The sequence below is a fragment of the Vipera ursinii genome (assembly GCF_947247035.1).
Source record: "Vipera ursinii genome assembly, chromosome: Z".
NCBI lineage: Eukaryota > Metazoa > Chordata > Lepidosauria > Squamata > Viperidae > Vipera > Vipera ursinii.
This window is the reverse complement of record NC_139517.1, coordinates 101,222,488-101,247,439: the sequence shown is the minus strand read 5'-3', so window position 1 is coordinate 101,247,439 and position 24,952 is coordinate 101,222,488. Positions and strand designations below refer to the sequence as shown.

General features: G+C 40.6%; 1 protein-coding gene across 8 annotated transcripts in view; it reads left to right on the top strand.

Annotated features, from left to right (window-relative positions):
* The window catches only part of KIAA1217, a 232,825-nt gene that overhangs the window by 103,163 nt on the left and 104,710 nt on the right, over nt 1-24,952 (top strand). For all 8 annotated transcript variants that reach the window (XM_083376374.1, XM_083376368.1, XM_083376370.1 and 5 more), the window contains exons 3-4: nt 47-245; nt 5,310-5,403. In XM_083376374.1, the coding sequence (XP_083232500.1) occupies nt 47-245; nt 5,310-5,403 (293 nt within the window). The remainder of the gene's footprint in view (nt 1-46; nt 246-5,309; nt 5,404-24,952) is intronic.

The following is a 24,952-nucleotide window of genomic DNA, read 5'->3' as shown; positions in this document are numbered from 1 at the left end:
ATGGTAACAAACACTTTTATTTCTTACTGTTTTCTTTTGCTCCTAGGGGTTTTATATCTTCAGTATGGAGATGAAACTAAACAGCTAAGGATGCCCAATGAGATTACAAGCACAGACACTATTCGTGCCCTCTTTGTAAGTGCCTTTCCCCAACAACTGACAATGAAAATGTTGGAATCTCCCAGTGTGGCAATATATATCAAGGATGAGAGCAGAAACATCTATTATGAATTAAGTGATGTGAGGTAAGTGAAATTCTATGGCTTGAAGTAGTTGTTTTTTTTTTTTTTTTGCAGATTGGCAATATGTTGGCCACAAGTGCCAAGATGTTCGTAGTGTCTCCAAATGATTCCTCCCACTCCCAGGTTTTTTAAAAAAACAAGAAGAAATTTTAAATTTAGAAATTCTGAAGACCATTAAATCATGCAATATTCTAAGGACCCTTAAATCATGCCATATTCCAATATTTTCTCAAGGATCTCAGTCTGGCTGGAATATATTTTTTGTTGTGACATTCCAGTGTTGAATGGATCCAGAACTAAAACATCTAGAACAGGGGTCCACAACCCCCGATCCATGGACCAGTACCAGGCCGCAGCATGCTAGCAACAGGGCCGCACAAGCAAGCAAAGCCCCATCCATGGGATGCAGGCAGCACACAAAACCACGCCCCCTCTGGTTCGTGGAAAATCTTTGTCCACATAACCAGTCCCTGGTGCCCAAAAGGTTGGGGACTTCTGATCTAGAAAGATACCTTTGCAAACATTATCTGTGCCTTTTATGCTTCATTTTCCTCTTTCTTTTCTACCTGATAAGTAGATGTAGAAGTACTCCATTACTCTTTCCAGAAATCTGGATGAATCATTTGCAGGAGGTTTTTGAAATGTCTGTCAGCGCATTATAGGGCTATAGAACTTAACGGTTAAAAAAGGAATGTAACAAATTAAAATTATCCTGAACTTCATAATTTTAGTGGTCTAGGAAGTGCTACATGCTTCCTATTATTCTATGCCTTCTTGTTACCAACAAAATATATCCATTTATATTTATCCTCTATAGTAGGAACATGTTTAATATGAGAAGCAAGTGTATATCACATAAGTTGAAGAGATTCAAAAATGTTAGGTTTAAATGAAAGATAGACTTTGAAGTTATGCCTTGGATGCTCTCACAAAATGACTATCATGAATGGCTTTTTGTATTCAGTAATTAGCTGTGTGCAATAAATTACTGGTTTTCCAAAAGGCAGATTGGTGCCTTCGGCCATCACCTCTTCCCACAGGATACACCAAGCAGCTCTGATTTCTTTATTGATCAGAAGACATTTCTTTGACAGCCATTTTGGTCTAGTGGTTAAGGCATCTGACTAGAAGCCAAGAGACCATGAGTTCTGGTCCCATCTTAAGTATGAAGCCACCTGGATGAGCTTGGACCAGTGTTTTGGCAAGTATTAGGGCAAAGATTATCCTCTGAAGTATGAAAATGTTTAATATGAGAAGAAAGTGTACATCACATGTGTTGAAGAGATTCAAATATTTTAGGTTTAAATCAAAGACAGAGTTTGAAGTTATGCTTCGGATGCTATCACAAAATGGCTGCCATAGATGGCTTTTTGTATTCAGTAATTAGCTGTGTGCAATAAAATACTGGTTTACTGAAAGGCAATTGATTCTTTTGGATCCAAAGACAATGAACATTTCAGTAAATAAAGGGATTTTAACCTTTATTATTAGCTCAAGCAAACAAATTTAAAAGCATAACATGAAAAGCATACATACCAAGCAAGATGCTACCCAAATCTTTTACAAATTGCAAGGAGCTCCTTAAAGATACACCAAGGGCAGCCATTTTCCACAGTACCCAGTGGAAGTTGGGTCGTTGACCTTTGTGGAGAAGATTGTAAGAACCCATAGCAATCCTATGGTTTTTATCAAATCTGATACCACAACATCATGACTGTACTGTGAACAGGAGATTGCAATACCTGATCTTGACTGAGTGGTATACGACTCTTGGATGGGAACTGAGAGTCTCAAACTTTCACAGCAGGAAAAGTTTTGAAGCTATATGAGGATTCCTCCCCCCACCTCCTCTTTATTCAGTAAACAAGAGTAAAATACTAGGCAAGCTAGCTCAGAATGAACTCTAAACTTCTAGATTTTTCTTAATATGAAGGAGCAATTAAAACATACTAATAAACTCCTTGAAACAACAATGGTCATTAGCATTGTTACTTCAGCCAATCACTCTTTCTCACCCCTAAGAAAGGGCAAGCCATTTCTGAAAATCTTCCCAAGAAAATTGCAGAGACTAGTCCAGGCAGTCTCCAGGTCACAAAGTCATGCACTCCCCACTCAGAAAACATTTCTGTAAAGACTCTTCTTAATGTTGTCATTTTTGTAATTATTATGATAATGCTGTTGCTGGTGAGTTTTATCCTTCCTTTCAGATACTGTACATTATTTGAGTAGCTTGTCATAAAATCTTGAAAAGGCTATGAAATATGAAAATCAGCACTTTTATAAAAGCAAAGTGGGTACCAAGCTAGATACTCGGGGGAGGGGGGGAGGGGAGGATATTCAATGTTGGGCCCTTAGGTTGAAAAAGCTTTCCACAGACAATTTTGTGTTCTTCACTACAAAGTGGATCCCAGCAGGCAGTCTGCCAGATGGCTGTTGCTTAGACATCTACATGTGTGCAAAAATGCACTGATTGAGCCTGGAGATGTAGATTTGCAATTTCAGATTACTTGTGGAAGAACACATTTTGAACGTTGTCATTTGTGTGGGGTGTACTTGTTTATGTACCTCCCTGTTTAGCCCGGCACGTAGGATCCATACGTGCTGTCTAAACAGGAGTGGCAAGACTCATGACAGAAATGGTAAAAAGAGCCTTGGTGGAGCAGTGGGCTAATGCCTCCTTAAGTAACACCAGCTGCCTGCAATTAGTGCAGGTTCGCATCCCACCAGGCTCAAGGTTGACTCAGCCTTCCATCCTTCCGAGGTAGGTAAAATGAGGACCCAGATTGTTGGGGGCAATAAGCTGACTTTGTAATAATGCCGCTTGGGGTTTGTGTGAAAGCCCTAATAAGCAGGCATATACATAGAATGAAGGCTACTGCTAAGCTTGTAAGCCGCCCTGAGTCTTCGGAGAAGGGCGGGATATAAATGGAATTTAAAAAAAATTCCACCTAGTGTTGACAAAATTGAAAAGAGCAACTTCTTGTGTTCCTAAGATATACAGACAATCTGCAGGTAAAAAGTTAACACTGAAGAGAAGATGATAGAAATAATGCTGCCTCTTCATTCTGTTACATACTCAGTTTCAGCCTTACTTTGTTGTGATTGAAAAGTTGTGATCTGCTGTCTTAGAAAAGCCTTGTTTATCTTGATCAACTTTAATGCTAAATATGAGAAAGCAGGAAGCAGCTAGCTCAGTGTTCCTCAGTTTTGGTAACTTTAAGACATGTGGACTTCAGCTCCCAAATTCCCCAGCCAGACAGATCACAGCTGGGAGCAGAATTTTGTCACTAAACACTGCAGTCATTAACTGAATCATCTGATGACTGGATCTGATTTCACAACCATTTTTAATGTGGTCATTGTGAATCACAAACAGATAGTTCTTGACTTACGACTACAATTGGGCCCCAACTTTTTTTTTGCTAAGTGAGTCATTTGTTGTGAATTTTGCCCTATTTATATTATTTTATAAATCATTGCAGTTATTAAGTTAGTAACACGGTTGTTAAGTGAATCTGGCTTCCCCACTGACTTTGCTTGTAAGAAGGTCACAAAAGGTGATCACATGACCCCCAGGACGCTCATAAATATGAGTCAGCTGCCAAGCATCTGAATTTTGATCACATGATCATGGGAGATACTGCAATGGTCGTAAGTGTGAAAAATGGCCACAAGTCAATTTTTTCAGTGCAGTTGTAACTTTGAAATGTCACTAAATGAACTGTTGTAAGTCGAGGACTACCTGTAGTTGTGCAACTCTGGCTTTCACCATTTACTTTGCTTGGTCAGAAGTTGCCTGGAAAGGTTGCAAATTGTGATCCCATGATTTCAGGACACCAGAACGGTCATAAATGTGAGCCAGTTGCCAAGTTCACAAATTACAATTACATGACCCCAGGAGGTAGTGCAACAGTTCTAACTTTAAGGATGGATCATAAGACACTTTTTCAGCACCATCGTAACTCGCGATAAACTTCCATTGACCGTGGGCATATATTTTTCTTGTGGTTTCTGCTCAGTGCTGACTTCATTATATCTAAACATCTAATTAACCCTACATTTCTTAACAGTGAACATTGTTTCGTCATTTCAGCTCTCTGACTTTTCCTGGCAGACTGCTTGAATTTGATAGAAGCAATGCAAGTTCTAACTAGTTACAGATCCAAAGCAACTACCAGCAACTTTAAAAGAAACTAGACTTGTCCAAAAATCCTTCACCATGTCTCTCTCTCTCTTTCCCCCCCCCTCCATCAAAATGATAATCCCACTGATTAAGATCAGCCCACTAAACATATAACTGCACCTGGAGCAGAGGAATTCGGTGTAACATGCAGTTTCTCTGACGATGATTGGTACTAAATGAAAGGCATCAGAACTTTAAAACGGCATAAATGTGTTTAGATTACATTCTTTGTAGGCCTTTATTGCAGCAGGAGAAAACAGCAGGATTTACTGCAGACCTCTAATCTGTAAACTCTAAGGTAGGTTTTAAACTAAATGGCAAACCCATTGACTTTTTAATTTATGGAGTTAGATAGCAGTTTTGTTAACTGAAAATTCATCTTGAGAATTTAAAAACAAAAATTTTAGTATCGAGCATGTATTATAGATATTTGCAGTTTAAAGCTGTTCATGTTTATTCAGCAATAGATCTCACTTTATGCATTTGAAACGATTGGAGTTAATCTGTTACTCAAACATTTTAATCCTAAGGATCTTTGACAAATATTGTTTTGATGCTTTATTTTAATATGTATCCTTACTTCAAATCAGAGGGAAGATATGGCTGCCTTGGTAATAAGGTACTGACAAAAGCCAATAAAAATATTTATGAAATGTGTTGGATTTTGTACCGTTATTGCAGCATCTTTAATGAAACTTGAAATGAGTTTATCTTAGAAGAAAATTCCCTTCCAGGGGATGAGTGAGCAATGTTTTTATTGTTTGTGCAATGTGCAGCTTCTTCATTCACCAGTCACTACCTAGATTATTCAAATAAAGTAAACGGGCTGAGATAAAGTCCTTTCTTCCCTTACGTGTGCATGTGTGTTTTATTTTTAATTCTAGGAATATTCAAGACAAATCTTTCCTTAAAGTTTACAACAAGGATCCTGCCCATGTCTTTAATCACATGCCCAGAACTATCAATGGAGATGTAAGGGTAAGTCCAAGACCTTCATTTATTAAATGTTCTTTGGTTCTCTTATTTGAGAACCTGCTTCTCTGGGGCCATAAAAATGACACCAATGTGTGAAAATTACCTCCTTTTGTCTTTCCCCCCTTAATTATTTTGCCAAATGTGTTAAAAGAAGTCACATTAGGGAGAGTGTTAAAAAGGTTAACCATTCGACCTGTTAAATAATGGCTGTAAAATTGATGGAATGTTGCAAATGTTTAAGGTAAGCTTGACTGGCAAATGAAGAATTGTCCATCACTTTCTTTTTATGGTGTCTTGAGTTCTGATAACTTACTTAAGTTCAACATAGTGCATCAGTCAAATATTTTGGGTTCACACACACTGAATAAAACTAATCATACATCCTGGGTTGCTGCCATATGCTGAGTTATACATGGTTGGATAGTTTGTAGTTCTGTATCTTGTATAATTATATTGTACTTATTCTAGAAGTAACCGATTTGGGGACTGATTGTAACTCTTAATCATAAACAGTGATCATAAAGCTGTTTGAAAAAATACATTTATTACTTATTGGAGTAGTCAAAAGTAATCCATGGATAAATTCATTAGTAAGGAATCACACACTGAAAAGACATGTGACAGACGAAACAAAAATCTTAACTATTTAACTAACTTCTGTGAGCCAATAAATATTGTTCGCCATTTTCCTAGTAAATAACATACTATACTTTGTTTTGTTTGGGCCTGTACTGTTGTGTGAATCAAGGCAGTTGTGTTGAACCAAATCATAGTTTACTAAAAGCTATGCACTGGTCACTAGCTGCAATTATACATCATGCCAATAATGTCTAGGGTTATTGGATCTGATTACAAACTTAGAGTAACCACTAGATCAGACATGTCAAACTAGCGACATCATGTGACATCGCACAACATATCAGGACATTTTTGTCATTGCCGGCAATGGGGTGGGCGTGGCTTCCGGATGACATGTCTGGCCCACAGGCCGGGAGTTTGACACCCCTGCACTAGATCAGGGCTTTTCAACCAGTGGTACAGGTACCATCTGTGGTACATTGGCACCTGGCAGGTGGTATGCAACCATCCTAGAAAAGTGGTAGCAGGGGAGGGGAATGAGCTGAACTGGTGGCAGCACCGCACAAGCCTGAGCAAGAGATGGCTGGAGCTGCAGGGCTGTCAGGGCTCAGCGGAAGCACTAGGATCAGTGCCAGGCTCCAGCTGGAGCTCGGTGCTGATTCTGGTGCTTCTGCTGAGCCTGGAAGAAGCACCAATAAGCTGGAATGTTGCAGCATCTCCAGGGTCTTGTGATTTACATTCAGATGCTTGGCAACTGATTCATATTTATGACGGTCACAATGTCCCAGGGTCATGTGAAGTGACCAAAACCTGCTGCAACCACCCAGCAGATAGGGGGGAATAAAAACCAAACACCCCCACCCCTCTGCCAATACTCAACAGAAATCTCACAACAATATCTCGGACAGGAGGAAGAGCACTGCCGGGCGGGCAGGCAGGCAGGTGTCTTGCTCGACTGTGGCTTGGGGGGCACTTTTTTCGGTGCCATTGTAACTTCAAACAGACCTTTTTTTGGGGGGGGGTCATCAAGTTTTTGACACCTTGCTAGGCGACTGGTGGTACTCAGATATTGCCATTTCCTAAAAGCGGTACAATGGGTAAAAAGATTGAAAAGCTCTGCACTAGATGGTATCAAAGAATTAATGTTTTCTGTTTCCCTTTAGTGCTACCTAATGATCATATAAATTTTTATAGATAAACAGTAGAATTCCTAAACCTATTTATTCAGGTTGCATCTTGATTAGGAAGAACAATCAAACCTTGGCACCTTCTTCCATAATTTGGTTACTGCTACCATTTTTGAACCAGGAATGCTGACCTATGTTTCTTCCTAATAAGTCCAAGTTGAAAACCTTGATTTGTTTTTGGCCACCATTTCTTGTTTAATAGAGATGTAGCAGAAATCCTGGTTCACACATCATGCCAGAAAAACTAATAGGTAAACTGCACTTTGTTTAGTTACCCTTGCTGATAAAAGTAACCAGGTGGGAATGATTGAACAGCATATGCCAGCCCACTATTTGTTTATGAAAAGTCAGAATGCTTATTTATTGAGACTGTAAATAGATTCATTGTATTTGAAAAGTTTAGATCCTTCCATAATACCTGCTGAGATGTTGGGGCTATAATAGATAGAGCTGAATTTATTTATTTATTTATTTATTTATTTATTTATTTATTTATTTATTTATTTATTTATTTATTTATTTATTTATTTATTTATTTATTTATTTATTTATTTTGTATACCGCCCTTCTCCCGAAGGACTCAGGGCGGTGAACAGGGCAATACATAATAAAAACAAGATACAAAAATTAAAAATTATTAAAAAGTAATTAAACAGCGATGCCCGTAATAAATTAGTACAGATTAAAAGTTAAGACCAATTTATAAAACCCAACCTCATCCCATCAGGTCAGGCCGGCTTGTTCAAAAAGGTGGGTTTTAAGATCGCGCCGGAAGGAGCGGAGATCAGGCATTTGAATAGAATGAATGAATGGTTGTAAGTCGAGGAATATCAGTAGTTCCTGGAGGGAAACAGTGGAACTGAACTACAGAGTAACCATTTATAGAACTGTACTGTAGCTCCAGGTCTTAGCACTGATGATAGTTAACTTCCACAAATTGTAAAGCCAAATGCAAATGTTCACTTTTTTCTACATTTGGGGAAATATATATCATCCATTTCTTAGCCCTATCCCTATCTCATTCTATTTATCATGATTTTAAGTACATACATGGGCTTTTATTGGTGCTCTAGTAAATTTTTTAGACTTCTGTACCAGAATGGGTATTAAATAGTAATCTTTCATACTGCGGAAAGTAGTTGTTCTTTTCCTAAAATCTTTTTCCCCAAGATATCTAGCCTTGTAAAACAGAATGGAAGCATCACGTTAATTTTATTTTGGGATCTATTTATGGCCACTTTATCACCAAGGCTTTCCCAAACTAAAAATAACTGCTGGTACAAACAACTACTTTAAAATTGTGCAAATAGAGGCTGTCCAGGAGAAATAATCACCACTTTTTACTGCTTAGATCAGATATTTCCTTAAAAACCCTTTTCCCTTTCAAAATCTCAGTGCCCACTCTCTTTGAATAAAATACATTAATTCTATCAGAAAAGTATTGCCACCAAGGGAGCTGCCTGATTTTAGTAAGTTGCACAGGATTTTGAAACAGAAGTTAATCATTGGTGCAAAACACCTGTGAAAATAGGGACTTAGAATTCTGCATTTGTTTGAGAATTACTCAAGAGCACGCTTTGTATAGCAAATCCAAAGCATTGCTGCAGTTATTAATGTAGCAGGAATTAACATTTATAAATATAAACTCAACTATCTGTTGCTTCTTGTGGAGTGATTCCTCTATACCTCTTGCCTGGATCTCTGGTAGCCCAGTGGAGGTATGTCGTGCTACAGGTGGTGAGTTAAAATGTCCACTTCTGCCTAGAAATTAATTTTCTGATCAGCAGTCAGTTTGCTATGGATGGGGATGTTACTAGGTTTCACAGCCAGAAAAGAGTCACTACAGTAGCTGTTGTGAGGATGGTTTGCATCTTGTTCAGAATCCTCAGTTAAGTGATTCTAAGGAAGGAAGTGGTGGGAAAGGACAAAGAATGTGTATAAGGAAGCACCTTTACCAGCGCACATTCTATTTTTAGCCGTTGCAGAACAGACTGAGGAAACTGGGGAGGGGGGGAGTGCACATGTAGAAAAGGCAGCAGCTCTTTAGGAGAAGAGATAACTTCCTTTTTCCAGCTAAATCCATGGTGGTTGGTGTTATGTACTGGGCTTTTGGAATATCACCACGTGCTTTGCTCAGACAGGACGTCGCCAGTCCTGCTATTGGTCTACTTTGTGCAGCAAGTATAGCTTCAATCCAATTGGTTAATACCATAGGGCCTGGCTATATATTGTGACAGGCAGTGGCGTAGCGTGGGGGGTGCAGGGGGGGCCGGCCGCACCGGGCGCAACATCTGAGGGGGGCGCGCTCGCACTCGCAGCTCTCTGCCCCTGCCTGGCTCACTCACTCTCTCTCACTGCAGTGCTGGCTGTGCGAATCCGATCCGAGCCGCCGGGTCGCCGCCCACTGTGGAGGGGGGGGTGCAAATTACTTGCCTTGCCCCGGGTGCTGACAACCCACGCTACGCCACTGGTGACAGGGTGACTCCAATCTCTCAGTACAGTTTCGGCTTAAATAAAGTATGTGTTTGTCTGTACTCCTCTGCGTGTTCTCGTTCCTGCTCATCAGAGCCCACGACATAATAGTTGGAATGGAAGAGTTTATTTCTGTCTTTAAAATTGGACTCGAAAGAACTCTTCTTACATCTTATAGATAAAACTCTCTTGCTTAGAAAGACTACTCCCTCTTCCGTTGGTTACTTTTTTTAAAAGAAAAAAAATAGTACATATCCTCATAAAGAAACATTATGTGAGATACAGAAAAGGAATAATGAAGAGTAAGTCAAAGGGGAAAAAAGGCATGAAGCAAAAAAAAAAAAAAAGCAAAGGAATAATTGCTCCATGTAGCCAAGCCCTTTAATATGCTGTGAACGAAACTGAAGGTACCGTATCAGCTTTGAGATTTGGATGGCTTGTTTTACACATTTGGTTGTCTTTTTCTTTTGAGTGGCAAGACAGCCAGCCAGGTGGTGATTAGTTTCTATTGCTGTGATTTCTGGCACAACACATTGTAAGCAAGTGCTGAAAAGCCTGTTTGTTGTCTTGTAAGAACCCTTTGCTATAATTACAGTATTTTAACAGAAGCAAGTTTGCATCCAGAAATATGGCATATGTACTCACCCCTGAAGTGTTAATAATAGATTATATGGGGAAAATTTACGTTGGATGCAAAGAGATACCAAATATTGGATCCAAATCTTTCAATACATAATCCTCTCTTTTTGTTTTTATTTTTCCAGTTTATTCTCTTTTTCAGAGAAAGCAGGTAGCATCAAAAGACTTTTTTTCTCTCTTTTCTATGTAACGATACGCTTCTCCATGTCCATTTTTTTAAACACAAATTGTTTGCTTTTTGTTCATATTTTCTTTAAAAATTTCAGATTCATTCTGCTTTTCCTTAGATTGCTTTGCCTCTTCCTTTTTCCAGCAGGATAAACTAAACTATTGGCTCTAATCCTGTTCTCAAGTAATATATTATTGCAACTGTGATTACTTAACATGTATACATGGAAAGAAGCAACTGCTAGGTATCTTATGTCACTACCTTCTCCTGCTGATTTTGATAGTCAAGTTCTGAACTTTCAATGATATGTTATTTGCCTTAGCTTTAGACCAGAGATTTGTACACTGTTTGACCCAATTACTGCTTTTCCTGGTCTTGAAAAATGACATTAACCCCAGAAAGAAACCAGAGTGTTGTTTTACATAAAAGTCTTAGCAGGGGCACTTTAAAAAAATTTTTAAAATATTTTGTCTAGTTTTGTTTTGTCTTTGTCAAAAAAATTGAAGTTTGTATTTTAACATTTTGAATAAAATTTTAAAAATTGTTGGAAAAAAAGGTTTTAGCAGCAGCAATTCCAAAGTAGATTCTCAAACAACTGGTTGCAAATAGCTCTAGCTTATGCCCTTATCACCCCAGTTTTAAAACCAATGCTTTTGGTTCATTCACCACTATTGCAAGCTTTCTGTTATACCATGCTATTGTTGAGAGAAGGAAAACTGTTGAAGTGAGTTTGGCAGCTTATAAATCTAATCATCAACATCACCATGAATGTTGAAGCTGAAAAGGGGAGAGATGGTACCAATCTTCCAATACCTGGAGATATATTGTTAAAATATGGTATGAATTCTTCAGAGCACCTAGGGATAGGACAGGAACCAGTGGGTGGAAGATCTACAGTGAGAAATCCAAATTTGAAATAAGGAGGAATTTCCTGACTGTGAGAGCTGTTAAATGGTAGAACTGCCTGCCTCCCAAAGTTGTGAATGCTCCATCATGGAGGGTTTTTTTTAAAAAAAAAAAGATTGGAAAGCCATTTATCTGAGGTAGTGTTTCTTAACCTTTGCAACTTTAAGACCTTTGACCTTCAACTCCCCAAATTCTCCACCTTCCTGGAAAATTCTGAGAGTTGAAGTCTCACAGGTCTTAATGTTGTGAAGGTTGAGAAAGACTTCTGAGAATTCATATACTGGATAGAGAGGAAGTGGATGACCACTAAAGTTTCTTATAACCCTCTGACTTCATTCTCTTAATTCTGTTTATCTCTTTTAATAAGGACTAGCTAATATTCAATTTGTTTATCCTCCACCATCCCTCATATAAACATATTTAGCAGTTCTAACGTGCATATGCTCTTCTTGTTCAACGCCACTCTGTTAAAGAAGAATTTATGTGACATATATTCTTATTATTTATGGAAACCTATTGGGTGATTTGGACCAGATGTTCTTTCTCAATCCCATCTATCTCACAGGATGTTATACTGAGAATAGCTCTTAAAGAAGAGGCAAGAATAAAATCTAATAAAGCATATGTTAAAGTTATATGTCAACTAGGGCACATGGTTCCAAATTATGTCTTAACACGATATGTAGACCAAAATGTTTTGAGGAAGAAGACAAAAAAGAGGTGCCTATACAAAAGAACCCAAACCCATAGTTTCTGGAAAATAGGGAAGTTCCAAGCAAAAGATGATGAAGCCAGATTCAAAATCTACAGTATTCAAAATCTATGAATGAGACAGGACAATGGCTTAGTGGAAGCCTTGGTAGGAGACACTCTTTATAATGGGTAGGGAATGGACTTGCAGGTCTTCCTTGGCCCACAGGTGATTGCCATATTTAGTTATGGAGGCTTGCTCTATCATTTTGCATTAATCATTTTAATTACTAACCTCCCTGGAAGAACTGAGCTAGTTTTAGTGAGGTAAGTTTTTTTTAATTGGGGAGGGGGCAACAGTAGATGCTTTATGAGTATTTTATGCTTTTTTCTCCTATCACCATAGATTTTCTTTGGATCTCTGTATTGTAATGGGGGGTAGCAAGTTGCTCATGTAAAATGTATGTGAGAAGGAGACAGCTGAACTGCTCCTGTTGGTAACTGTACTTCAGATGATCTTACATCTTTTCATCAACTTTGCACTAACTTCTTCCCTAGTTATTTGCCTCTCCACTCACTTAGGTCTATGTAACAGATAGCGTGGAAAAGTACTTAATTTTTCCTTACTTTCATCACTCAAACAATTAGAAGAAGAGCAGCTGCTATAGATCAGGTTATCTGAAATGCCGCATCAGCATTATGATTGCCCTCAAAGGGCCAGTTGCACATAAGACTATCATATTAGTTGAGGAGTGTATTATGTCTAAGACATGGGCCAAACAGGATTAACATGAAATATGAACAAATATTTCAAATACATCTGCAAAAACAAATTTTAAACAAAGAAAATATAAGCTATTTAGTTCTCTCTCATGCCATTTTATCCAAGCTGGATGTTTGGCATATTTTCTTGCCTACAAGTTGATTCATACTTGAGGTTAGGTTCTGTGGAAACTCTCAGGATAGAGTGGGGGTGTGGATCAGTGAGAAGACTTCTCTGTGCGCTTTTGTTCACCTTCATCACAGAGAAACGTTGCTCACACAGGTATGTACTACCAAACATGTAGAGCACGGGTGTCAAACTCACAACATCACACGACGTGTCACGACATATTGCGACTCTTTCTGCATTGCCGGCAATGGGTTGGGCATGGCTTTGGTATGATGAAACCGACCTATGGGCCGGCAGTTTGACACCCTGGTGTAGAGCATTCGAGCAGCTTGTAGGGGGAATTGGCACGTCATTTTAGGGAAGAAATTGATGAACTGTGCGGGCCCTGCAAAATCATACTTTGCCTTAAGGGTGCTGTTACATTGGAGTTCTATTAGTTCCATCTGTATGTTTGCAGATGCTTTCTCCACGTCAACTGCAAATGGATTACTGAGCATCCCAAAATTGAATTTCTGTGCTTAAAAGTTAACAAAGTGACGTCTAAACTCCAATGGAAGTGTGCTCAGTTTATCAGCAAAACAAGCATCTGAGAACACAGCGGTGGAGACTTGGTTTATGATTGCTTGGCAACAGGAGAGATGACTCAACTTTCCTTGCTGCATCTGAGTCTCCCACAGTCGCAGCTTCAATTTGGAAGGCTTTCACTCAATCATACATGTCCGTGATCACACGGTCCCATCCCTGAAGTTGAAGATTTAATGCAGTGAGATGTTTAGTTATGTTGCACAGAAAAGTTAACTCATACACAGCCACTTTTCATCTCACAATACTGTGGAGCCTTTTCCTTTACCTTCCATGAACTGACAGATTTCCTTACGCAACTTGAAAAATCTATTGAGCACTTTTTCTCAACCTAGCCATCACACCTCTGTGTGATAGGGCAGATCACCAAGTTCAGAATGTATTTCCTCCAGAAAAGACTTAAATTGATGGTGATTTGAACCTTTGGCTCTTATAAAGTTAACTTTCTGTGTTACAGTGCTCATTATGTGACAGATAATATGTATATGTGGAGTATGAGACTGCACAGAAAGCTCAAAGTCCCAGGTGCTGCGTGAGGCAAGCAGTTGAGAGTGCTCTAGTTATCCACTTTGGAGGCTCAGTAGGATGCTGTGAGTCCGGATTTTCTGGGGCATAAGGGGGCTGCACTCTTCCTGGAACTCTTGAGTCCCAATTACCTGAGACTGGAGAGATTGAGCAGTAGAGAGTATTATTTTATTTTTATTTTTTATTTTAATCCCATTTATATCCCGCCCTTCTCCGAAGACTCAGGGCGGCTTACAAGCTTAGTAGTAGCCTTCATTCTATGTATATGCCTGCTTATTAGGGCTTTCACACACCCCCTCAAGCGGCATTATTACAAAGTCAGCTTAATTGCCCCCAACAATCTGGGTCCTCATTTTACCTACCTCGGAAGGATGGAAGGCTGAGTCGAGCCGCAGATCTCTTGCCCAGATGGGCAGCAGCAGCTCCGAAAGAAGTGTATGCATTTCAGCACGTGGCTTAGATTTCTCAACTAGCTTTGGCCCGGATCTGGCGCACGCAAGCCTCCTGTCTTGCATTTCCTCCTGTCTTTGGGGAAAAGTCTGTGAGCTGAGTGGCTACTTGTGGGAACATGCAGCACAGATGAAGGAAGAGGAGGAGGAAAAGGGGATGAGGCAGGGAGGGTTGAAACACAGGACCTAAGTGCCTCCCATCCTTTCTCTTTCTTTCCCTACCTTTCCTTCCCTCGCCAGCGACTTGCTGTCAGGCAGAGCATGCTTTAGCCATGCCCGCCCACCCGCCCCCGCAGTTACTGCTGCCACATAGCTCCATTGTTGGAGAGGCTCCCACTGCCTGTCCTGTGCTAGCACTGCTGCCACTGACAAGACACCCAAAGAAGCAAGGAGTTAACTACCCAATCACCTCTACTAGTCTGTTTGCGGGCCAGATCTAAACATCGCGGGCTGGATCTGGCCCACGGGCCTTGAGTTTGACATGTCTGTCCTATGAGTTTGGGCCCTTTGGTAATATTGGGCAGTGGTGGTACATTTTGAGTTCCCTCAATCAAGTAGTATCTGGATTTTGGACGCTGAGCTTGTCGATCAGAAGGTCGGCAGTTTGGCCGGTCGAATCCCGAGTGCCGCGTAGCAGAGTGAGCGCCTGTTACTCGTCCCAGCTTCTGCCAACCTAGCAGTTTGAAAGCAGGTAAAAATGCAAGTAGAAAAATAGGGACCGCTACGGTGGGAAGGTAACAGCGTTCCGTGCGCCTTTGGCGTCTAGTCATGCCAGCCACATGACCACGGAGACATCCTCGGACAAGCACTGGCTCTTCGGCTTTGAAACGGAGATGAGCACCGGCCCCTAGAGTCAGAAACGACTAGCATGCATGTGCGGGGGAACCTTTACCTTTACCTTATAGAATTTTTATTTATTTATTTATTTATTTCGATTTATATACCGCCCTTTTCCCGAGGGACTCAGGGCGGTTTACAGCGCAGGTTAAAACAATACAACATATATACAAGTTAAAATAAAAATTAAATTAGATAGCCCCAAAAAATAAAAAATAAAACCTTAAAAACCTTAAAAACCCTCAGTCCAGGCCGGCAAGCTCGAATAGCCAAGTCTTTAGGTCCCGGCGAAATGAGCAAAGGTTGGGGGCCATCTGGAGTTCCACTGGCAGCTGATTCCAAAGGGCAGGTGCACCCACCGAGAATGCTGTCCCCCTGGGGGCCGCCAGCCGGCACTCCCTGACCGGCGGCACCCTGAGGAGACCCTCTCTGTGGGAGCGCACAGGACAATGGGAAATTGATGCTGGCTGCAGGAGCTCCCAAAGATAGTCCGGACCCATGCCATTTAGGACTTTATAGGTCATCACCAGCACCTTGAATCTCACCCAGAGGGCAACCGGAAGCCAATGCAGCTCACAGAGAAGAGGTGTAACATGGGAGTATCGAGAAACCCCCATCACAACTCGTGCGGCCACATTCTGCACCAGCTGAAGCCTCCGAGTGGTCCTCAAGGGCAGCCCCATGTAAAGAGCATTGCAGTAGTCTATCCGGGAGGTCACAAGTGCATGAGTGACTGTACGTAGGGCATCTCAGTCCAGGTAGGGCCGTAACTGGCGCACCAGACGAACCTGGGCAAAAGCCCCCCTGGCCACGGCTCCTATATGATCTTCCAAACTGAGCCGTGAGTCCAGGAGGACACCCAAGTTGCAGGCCCTATCTCCGGGGGGTAACACCTCACCCCCCATAATTAACGATGGAATAAAATGGTCAATCCGAGATGCCGGTATGCACAGCCAGTCAGTCTTGGCGGGGTTAACTCAAAGCCTGTTTCTCCCCATCCAGACCCAGACCACCTCCAGGCAACCGGACATCACATCGAGGGCATCACTGTGTTGGTTCAGGGTGGAGAGAAAAAGCTGGGTATCATCAGCATACTGATGATACCCCACCCCAAAACCATGAATGATCTCACCCAGCGGCTTCATATAGATGTTGAACAGGAGGGGAGAGAGGACCGACCCCTGAGGAACTCCACAAATGAGAGGCCTCGGGGCCGACCTCTGCCCTCCTGCCAACACTGCAAGCGGCCCAGGAGGTAAGAGGAGAACCACTGTAGAACAGTGCCCCCCACTCCCAACCCCCTGAGATGCCGCAGCAAGATACCATGGTCGATGGTATCGAAAGCCGCTGAGAGGTCTAATAAGACTAGGACAGAGGAACAACCCCTGTCCCGAGCCCGCCAGAGATCATTCACAAGCCCGACCAATGCCGTCTCTGTGCTGTATCCAGGCCTGAAGCCCGATTGGTACAGGTTCAGATAATCAGTTTCCTCCAGGAACAGAGGGAGCTGATGTGCCACCACGCTCTCAACAACCTTCGCTACAAAGCGAAGGTTGGAGACAGGACAATAGTTGTTCAAAACAGCTGGATCCAGGACAGGCTTCTTGAGGAGCAGCCTCATCACCGCCTCCTTCAAGGTGGTAGGGAAGCTACCCTCCCTCAAAGAAGCAGTTATTACTGCATGGATCCAGCCTCGTGTCCCCTCCCGGCTGTGTACACCAGCCGGGAAGGGCACGGGTCCAACAAACACATGGTGGAACTTAGCCTTTGCATGATCCTGTCCACCTCTTCTGGAGTCACAGGATCGAATTCATCCCAGATAATATTTCCAAGACCGCTCGTCTCACCCCCGTCCGACTCTGCCCAGTCGGAGTCCAGACCAGCCCGAATCTGAGTGATTTTATCCGTCAGATGCTGGCTAAACTTCTCGGCCTGCCCCTGCAAGGGCTCCTCCCTCACCTCCTGATTAAGGAGGGAGCGAGTGACCCTAAACAGGTCGGCCAGGTGATTATCTGTGGAAGCGATGAGGATGGCGAAGTAGTCAGACTTTGCCGCCTCCATCGCAGCGAGATAAGACTTCATTGAGGTTCTTAACCGCAGTCGATCAGATTCGGATCAGCTGGATCTCCAACAGCTCTCCAGACTCCGTCTCTTGCGTTTCATCTCCCGGAGCTCCACAGAAAACCATGGAGCCCAACGGGATCTGCGCCGGGTCAGGGGTCGCAAGGGTACAACACGGTCGAGTGCCTCAGTGGCCGCCCTTTCTCTGGCATCCACCAAGGCATCGGCCGGGCTGTGAGTGAGGGAGATAGGTAAAGACCCAAGCGCCGTCTGGAACCGTTCTGGATCCATTAGGCGCCTGGGGTAGAACCACCTGGTCGGCTCTGCAGCCCAGTGGTGAGGGGTGGCAAAGCAGAAGACCAGCCACAGGAGATAATGATCAGTCCATGACAGGGGGACAATAGTTGGTGAACCCCCTCCCAGATCATCAAGCCACTGTCCAGATAAAAAGACAAGGTCAAGTGTGTGACCCCCTCCATGAGTTGGACCCTGAATTACTTGGGTCATGTCCATGGCCGTCATGGAGGCCATGAACTCCCGAGCCAACTCTGACGACCACCCAAGGGAAGGCAGGTTAAAGTCCCCCATAACTATAAGTCTAGGGAACTCAACCGCCAACCCCGAGAGGGCATCAAGAAGCTTGGGTAGGGCCGTTGCCACGCAGCTGGGCGCCAGGTACGTCAGCAACAGGCCCAACTGAGCCCCAGGGCTGTACCTCAGGAGGAGTGACTCACACCCGATTATCTGTACGACAGTGGCCTCCCGCAGACATAAGGTCTCCCGTATAACCACCGCCACCCCCCCGCCCCTGCCCTGAGCCCGCGGCCGGTGGAGCACACGGAAACCTGGAGGGCAAAGTTCAGTCAGAGGGACACCCCCCTCCGGGCCCAACCAGGTTTCCATAATGCATGCCAGGTCCGCGCATTCCTCCTCGATCAGATCCTGAACGAGGGGAGCCTTATTCATAGAATGATATGCTTTCTATGCATTACCTTCTGGAATGATATACTGACTCTTAACCTGATGATGATCAGGATGCTATTGAAGACCTAGCTATTCTTCTACTCTGCCAAGTAGAACTTTAAAATAACCAGCACCTTGAATTACACTTGGGAGGAAATTGGGAGCCAGTGCAACTCATGCAGAAGTGACAAAACAGGCAAAACTAGGAGTACCCAACACTGTGTGTGCCACTGCATTCTGACAAGTTGTAACCTCCCAAGCACCTTCAAGGGCAACCCAGTTAGAGCTCATTATAGTAATCCAGATTTTATCATGATACAATCAATGTCATGTTAAGATATTGTTAAGAGTCAGGTGGCCCCTGCATTGATTGATTAATAAATCCTTGCTCCCTTAATGGACTTAGGGTCAGACAGATTTGAAATAAAATTTTGTACTTAATTATGAGAATCCTTCCTGCTGTTGTTTTGAATTCTTGAAAGACAACATGATTGGATAAGAATTTGAATATTGAACACTAAAGAAAACCAGAAGGAAATAAGGGTTATAATTAAAATGGGATAGCTCTTAAATTTCACCCTGTTCCAAGGCAAAACACTTTATTTCAATACTCTAAAGCAGCTCTAGTGTTGATACCACCTACAGAGAGAGGTTGATTAAACTGCGGCCAGATGCCATCACAGAAAGGCATGAAGGAAGTAAATAAGACCAAAAACGCAAGATGGAAATGTTGTTGTTGTTGTTTGTTGTTGTTGTTAGGAGGAAATCAATATAGCCAGACAAATGCCTTGGATTAAGCTAGGGAATTTTTCATAGTCTAGGATGGATCACAGCCACAACAAATGGAAGAACTATGATGCCAGTGATTTTGGAATTCCAATATGGAAGCTATATTTGGCTGGCAGAGCAGATATTTAAGTAGTTAGAATAATGAACTCTAGTAAGGCTGAGGTTTGTTGGAATGCATTTAAAAGGTCCCATATGTGCTTTGCATATCCTCCTACTAATAAAAGTTGGTTTACTTTGGGGGACTTTGATATCAACACATGTTGGCTTGCTATAAACTGGCTAAAGGAATTAAAGCTCATCTTTCCCACTCAGCTGCTGCTTTTGTATATGTGGGTTTGTGTTTTGTTACTGAGAGGTTATGACAACATTGGCCTTACTGTATTTATAAACATCACATGTGCCTCTGCGATGGTTTACAGTGTCTGCCAAACCGAACACATGGAAGAAACATTTCTTGTTAATCCAGCATTGGTTTTGGTTATACGTATTTCCGGAATGCAGAAGGGAAAAGTATCTTCTAACTGTGCAGCAATAGATAGCAAAGTCTCTCAGTCATTCAGAGGAAGTTGCTCCCTTGACAGATTTTGTTATTTTTTCAGCTAAAATGCTTCTGCTAGCAGGACATGATACTGTAGTTCAGTTTTTGGAAGACACGAAGAACATTATTTAGATGCAAAACCTCTAAATAAAAGGAACTGACTAGAAGATGTAAGGTAAGAAGCTTCAGCAATTCAGAGATTAAAATTTGCAAAGTCAAGGATTTATAAATAAAAAATAGATTTAAAAATGCAATGGCTGTAACTTTAGGGAAAGCAAAACGTTAACTTTATTTAGAGGCAAAAATGAAATATTGTTTCTCAGATTCAGCAACTGTCAGAATATACAATCTGTTCTCATTCTCTGAAGTTGTTCAGATGCAGATATTATTTTGGGAAATAAATTTATTACGTTAGGCATTAAGTGAGAGCTGAAATGGAAGATAATAAATAATGGGTAGATTGTTAATTATTTGCAACTACCTCAGTCAAAAAAATTCTGGTTTTCTTAAAAGTAGCTATCTGAAACAAAACATTAATCTTAAATTAATAAAATGAAGAAGCATTGAACATTTTGGAGTAATCTACAGATTTCTCAATGGTGTCTTTTTTAATAATTTCATTAAGCTTATCAGGATATAAAATGCAAAATAAAACGAAAATAGTGGGAAAACGGGGGAGGGAAAGTAGAAGAGAAAGAAAGCAGGGTAAAGGGAAAAAAAGAAAGAAAAACATTGACTTTGGTCTTTTTAGGGAAGTAGGTTAACATTGTAATATTACAGCCTCAAATTTTTACATTTCCATACTTAATACGTGCATACTTAATACATACACACTAATGTGCACTAGTCATTTCTATAACAACAAACTAATCAGCAAAACACAGAGTTAAAGTTTCATTTTCTTAGTGGTGTCTTTTAAATGGATGAAGAAACAACCAGAAAAGGAGAAATTTATTTTGCTTTCATTTCACACATTGCTATGCTGCTCTTAATAGGCTTTATAGAATAAGTGAAAACAAAATGAGAAATTTAAATTTACTACAATATCAATGTGAAAAGAAACATACATTCTGCTTGTGTTGGGCTTTTGAATTTGACTAATAATTCCTTTTATAACCATGGCTATAAATAAAGGCTCAAAATGTTTTTCTGGCAGTTGTTACTAGAGAATGAAGATTCTTCATTCTCTATGCATCCTCTGTGAATATATAGATTTTTTACTTTCTTACTGTTGACATTTTAAAAAAAAATTGGAATCAGTGGGTGCCACCTTGTGGCTTGCTGGTTGCCATTGCATCTATGGATGCTGTATTGCTATTCCTGCTGTGTAACGGGCAAGAGTAAATTTACAGATGGTAGAACTTTTTGGATATTAGCAGCCAATTCTATCAGTAACAGTGGGATGAAATCCATGTTATGACACTGTACCATATAGGAAGTTAATTATTTCTTAGAGCAGTCACATAAAGCATACAAAAACAGTTGCTGGAATTGGGTATGTCTAGTTTAATGAAGAGAAGGACGAGGGGTGACATTATAGCAGTGTTCCGATTGTCACAAAGAAGAGGAGGTCAAGCTATTCTCCAAAGCACCTGAAGACAGGACAAGAAGCAATGGTTTGAAAACTAGTCAAAGAGAGAAGAACTTCGAACTAAGGAGAAAATTCCTGACAGTTAGAACAATTAATCAGTGAAACAGCCAGCCTCCAGAAGTTATGAGTGCTCCGACGTTAGAGGTTTTTAAGAAGAGATTGGACATGGACAACCACGTCTGAAATAAAATAGGATTTCCTGCCTGAGCAGGCGGTTGAACTAGAAGACCTCCAAGGTGCCTTCCCACTCTGTTATTCTGTTATTTGTCGACCTATTTTTTTACTGGAGAACTCCAAGATTTTTTACTGGAGAACTCCAAAGTTCCAGAACTCTTCAAATTAAGATTTCCTCCTTGAAAAGATGAGATGAATTGATCCTCTTCATTCAAGTAATTAAAGTGTAATTTTTTGGGGTGGGGGGGTCAGTTGCTTTCATTAGACGTAAATCGTTAGCAGAACAAACCTACATTGTTATAAAATGCAAGAGAAGAAAGGTAGTATCAAACGGTTTGTGTGCTAAGGCCAGCACTCAATAGATGAAATCTTTTGGAGAACACTGGAAAATTCTGTCTTCCGGAATGTGACAATGTGGCTGTTCTGGTGATCAGGAAATAAGCCAGATCTGTAAGCCATAATTATTTCCTACTCTGGAATACTTATTGCCAGAAAGTATTGGCCCCTCCAGATCAGCACATTACAGAAAAAAAGAACATGTCGGACATCAGATTCTTGCATAGGCTCTCAGCAGTTTAAAAAGCCCCTTTAATTCAATATATCTCATTTTCAGGGAAATTCAGAAAAGTACACAAATGGTCTGAGGGAGATCTATCTCCATGAACCAGTAATGTATGTGTTGGCCTGATATCCTGGCACCATGCATTTGTCCCTTGTGGAGAGGGCCTCCTTTCTCCTTAGAAACAAAGAGAAGCAGAGAAATGGCAGAGCATCATGACATGTACACATATTAGTACATGTGGTAGAAACTGTTATACTTGCAAATGTATTCAAATACAGCAAGGAGAGCATTTCATTTCCTATCTCCATGCAGCAAAGTGTATTTGAATATATAAATCAATGGGATGTGAAAATGACTGTGTGTAATGGTTTAATTGTTTTCTTAATAAGCCACCATCTTAAAAATATCTATTTTTCTAAGAGTTATCCTGTAAGCTAAGTTTAGATCCTGGATTTAACTATCTTTAACAATGAAACCTATTATTTCTCTCTCTATGGCTTTGGATTGGAATCTCTCATACTGACTTAACTAAATGAAATATTATGTTGACAGTATCATAGTCCACACAAAGAATCCCTACTCCATAAAAGCCAGTACATATAGAAATGCTATAGCTATTCAGCTGTGGGAGAAATAGATTGATTATATGTCCTCCTTCTTTATAGTTCTTTGATATATTTGAGATTGGGTCTAGCAATAAAAATTATTTTCGCAGCAGAGGACCCAGTTAAGGCCTGCTTATCAATACAGATCTGCTTTAGATGCATGACCATGGAATAAAATAAAGATTTGTGTCATTCTTTTCAGATGAAGGGTCATTGTACTTTTTTGTGGATATTATTTCTCATTAGAAAAAGCATAGTAGATTAATTAGCTTTATCATATTATATATTTGTACAAAGTCATGTTCAGGGACTATTGGTAGATTAACTGTTTAAGGCCTTAATTCAGTGGTGGGATTCAAATATATAAATAGCCGGTTCTCTGTGGATGCTGCTTCCGGAAGTCCATTCTGAACCTGGGCAACAAAAAATTAACTACCGGTTCTGCCGAACTGGTGCAAACCGGCTGAATCCCACCACTGCCTTAATTTCCTAATTTCCATGGTAACTAATTTCACAAGTTACCATGATTTCATGTTCCATTTGTGTGGAGTCACTTGGAAATATATAAACTTGATTTGCCTCCAGATTAGAAGCATGTTTGGTTTTCCTATTAAAATTTGAAAATTATCTAGTGTTTAGTAATCATGATTGGGTAATCATGATAATTCTGGAATAAAACTAGAGAAAATAGAGGAGGAAAGAACAGATAAGCCTGAGAGAGAAAAATTCCAAGTTCAAATCATGGTTTGGCTTTAAATTCTCAAGAAGAAAATGGAAGTCCAAATCAAAGTCTTAAAATATTCACCTGCTACCAGCTAGGAAGGTAGCATTTTTTACTTTGTCAGTATTTCTCAGCTTTCTTTCTTTCTTTCTTTCTTTCTTTCTTTCTTTCTTTCTTTCTTTCTTTCTTTCTTTCTTTCTTTCTTTCTTTCTTTCTTTCTTTCTTTCTTTCTTTCTTTCTTTCTTTGCTTGCTTGCTTGCTTTACCTGCTCTCTGATTCTCATTTTCTTTGGGTCTCTTAACTGGAGCTATTAGTGGTAATAGCTCCACTATTATCACTAATCCACTCAGATCTTTGTCATTCAAAGCATGTGTTTTGTAGCTGAGTTCTCAAAGGGGATTTTCTAATCAAAGATGTAAAGATATAAATAATACTTATCTACACTTTTAGTTGTTTTCTCAGTCTGTAATCATTTGTGCTGACCATAAGCCATGGTTTATAGCCACAGGGATGGAATTCATGCCTCATGCTAAGCTTTGAACTATACTTATTAATCCCCATTGGCTTACAAATCCACATGGCTCAGTGCATTGTTCTGGTTGTCAGTATTGAAGAGTGCAGAATAAAACAATCATCTGTCTTTCTCAAGGGTGTACAGGAAGTCCTCAAATTACAACCAAAATTCAGACCAGAATTTCCATTGCTAAACAAGGTTGTTACATGAGCCCCAACTTCAGTAATTTTATGATTTTTTTTGCTGTTATTGTTTAAGCACATCACTCCAATTCTTAAGTGAATCACACGGTCATTAAACAAATTTGGCTTCCCCCATGGACTTTGCTTGTCGGGAACTAGCTTGGAAAATCACAAATGGTGACATGACCCCAGGATGATGCAGCCATCATAAATAGAGACTGGCTGCCAAGTGCCCAAATTTTGATTATGTGACTATAGGGATACTTCAACAATCCCAAGTGTAAGGGCCAGTTGTAAGTCACTTTTTCCCCTGCTATTGTAACTTCAAACAGTTGCTAAATGAGTGGTTAGAACTTGAGGATTATCTATGTCTATCACAAGTATAAACTATTGGTAGCCCTGGGCTATTCATTTTCTTTTAGTGAAGTGGGGAATGTGGTGGGGGCGGGGATAGGAATGAACTTCAGGGTTCTTATTTTAACTATAAAATTTGGCTGTAGCTGTACAAAAGCTAAAAAAAAGTTGGGTGCAAGTTTTCATTTTAATATAAAATGCTTGATAATGCCATTCCACACTGAAAGGCTTGTGTTCCTCCTTATTCTTGTTTTTAATAAACTGCAAGCTGCTTTATAGCTTGGCAAAGTATGGAGCCAAAGAACAACTAACCCACCCCCATCCCAAATGCTGAGTTAGTAGATTGGAGTGCCAGACAAGCATAGATTTATTTTGATTTGCAAGATCAGTTACTAATGTGATTTTCTTTCCCTCTTATTTCTTTTTCTAAAAAAAGAAATCAGAAGTCTGATGTGCTGTCTCTGTGGGGCTGAAAAAAGTTAATATTTTTCATAATTGCATATTTTGGAATAGCTTTCTCTGAAATGTTTGGCCAAGAGGATGGAGGGTTGTGGTTAGTATTTTATAAAAT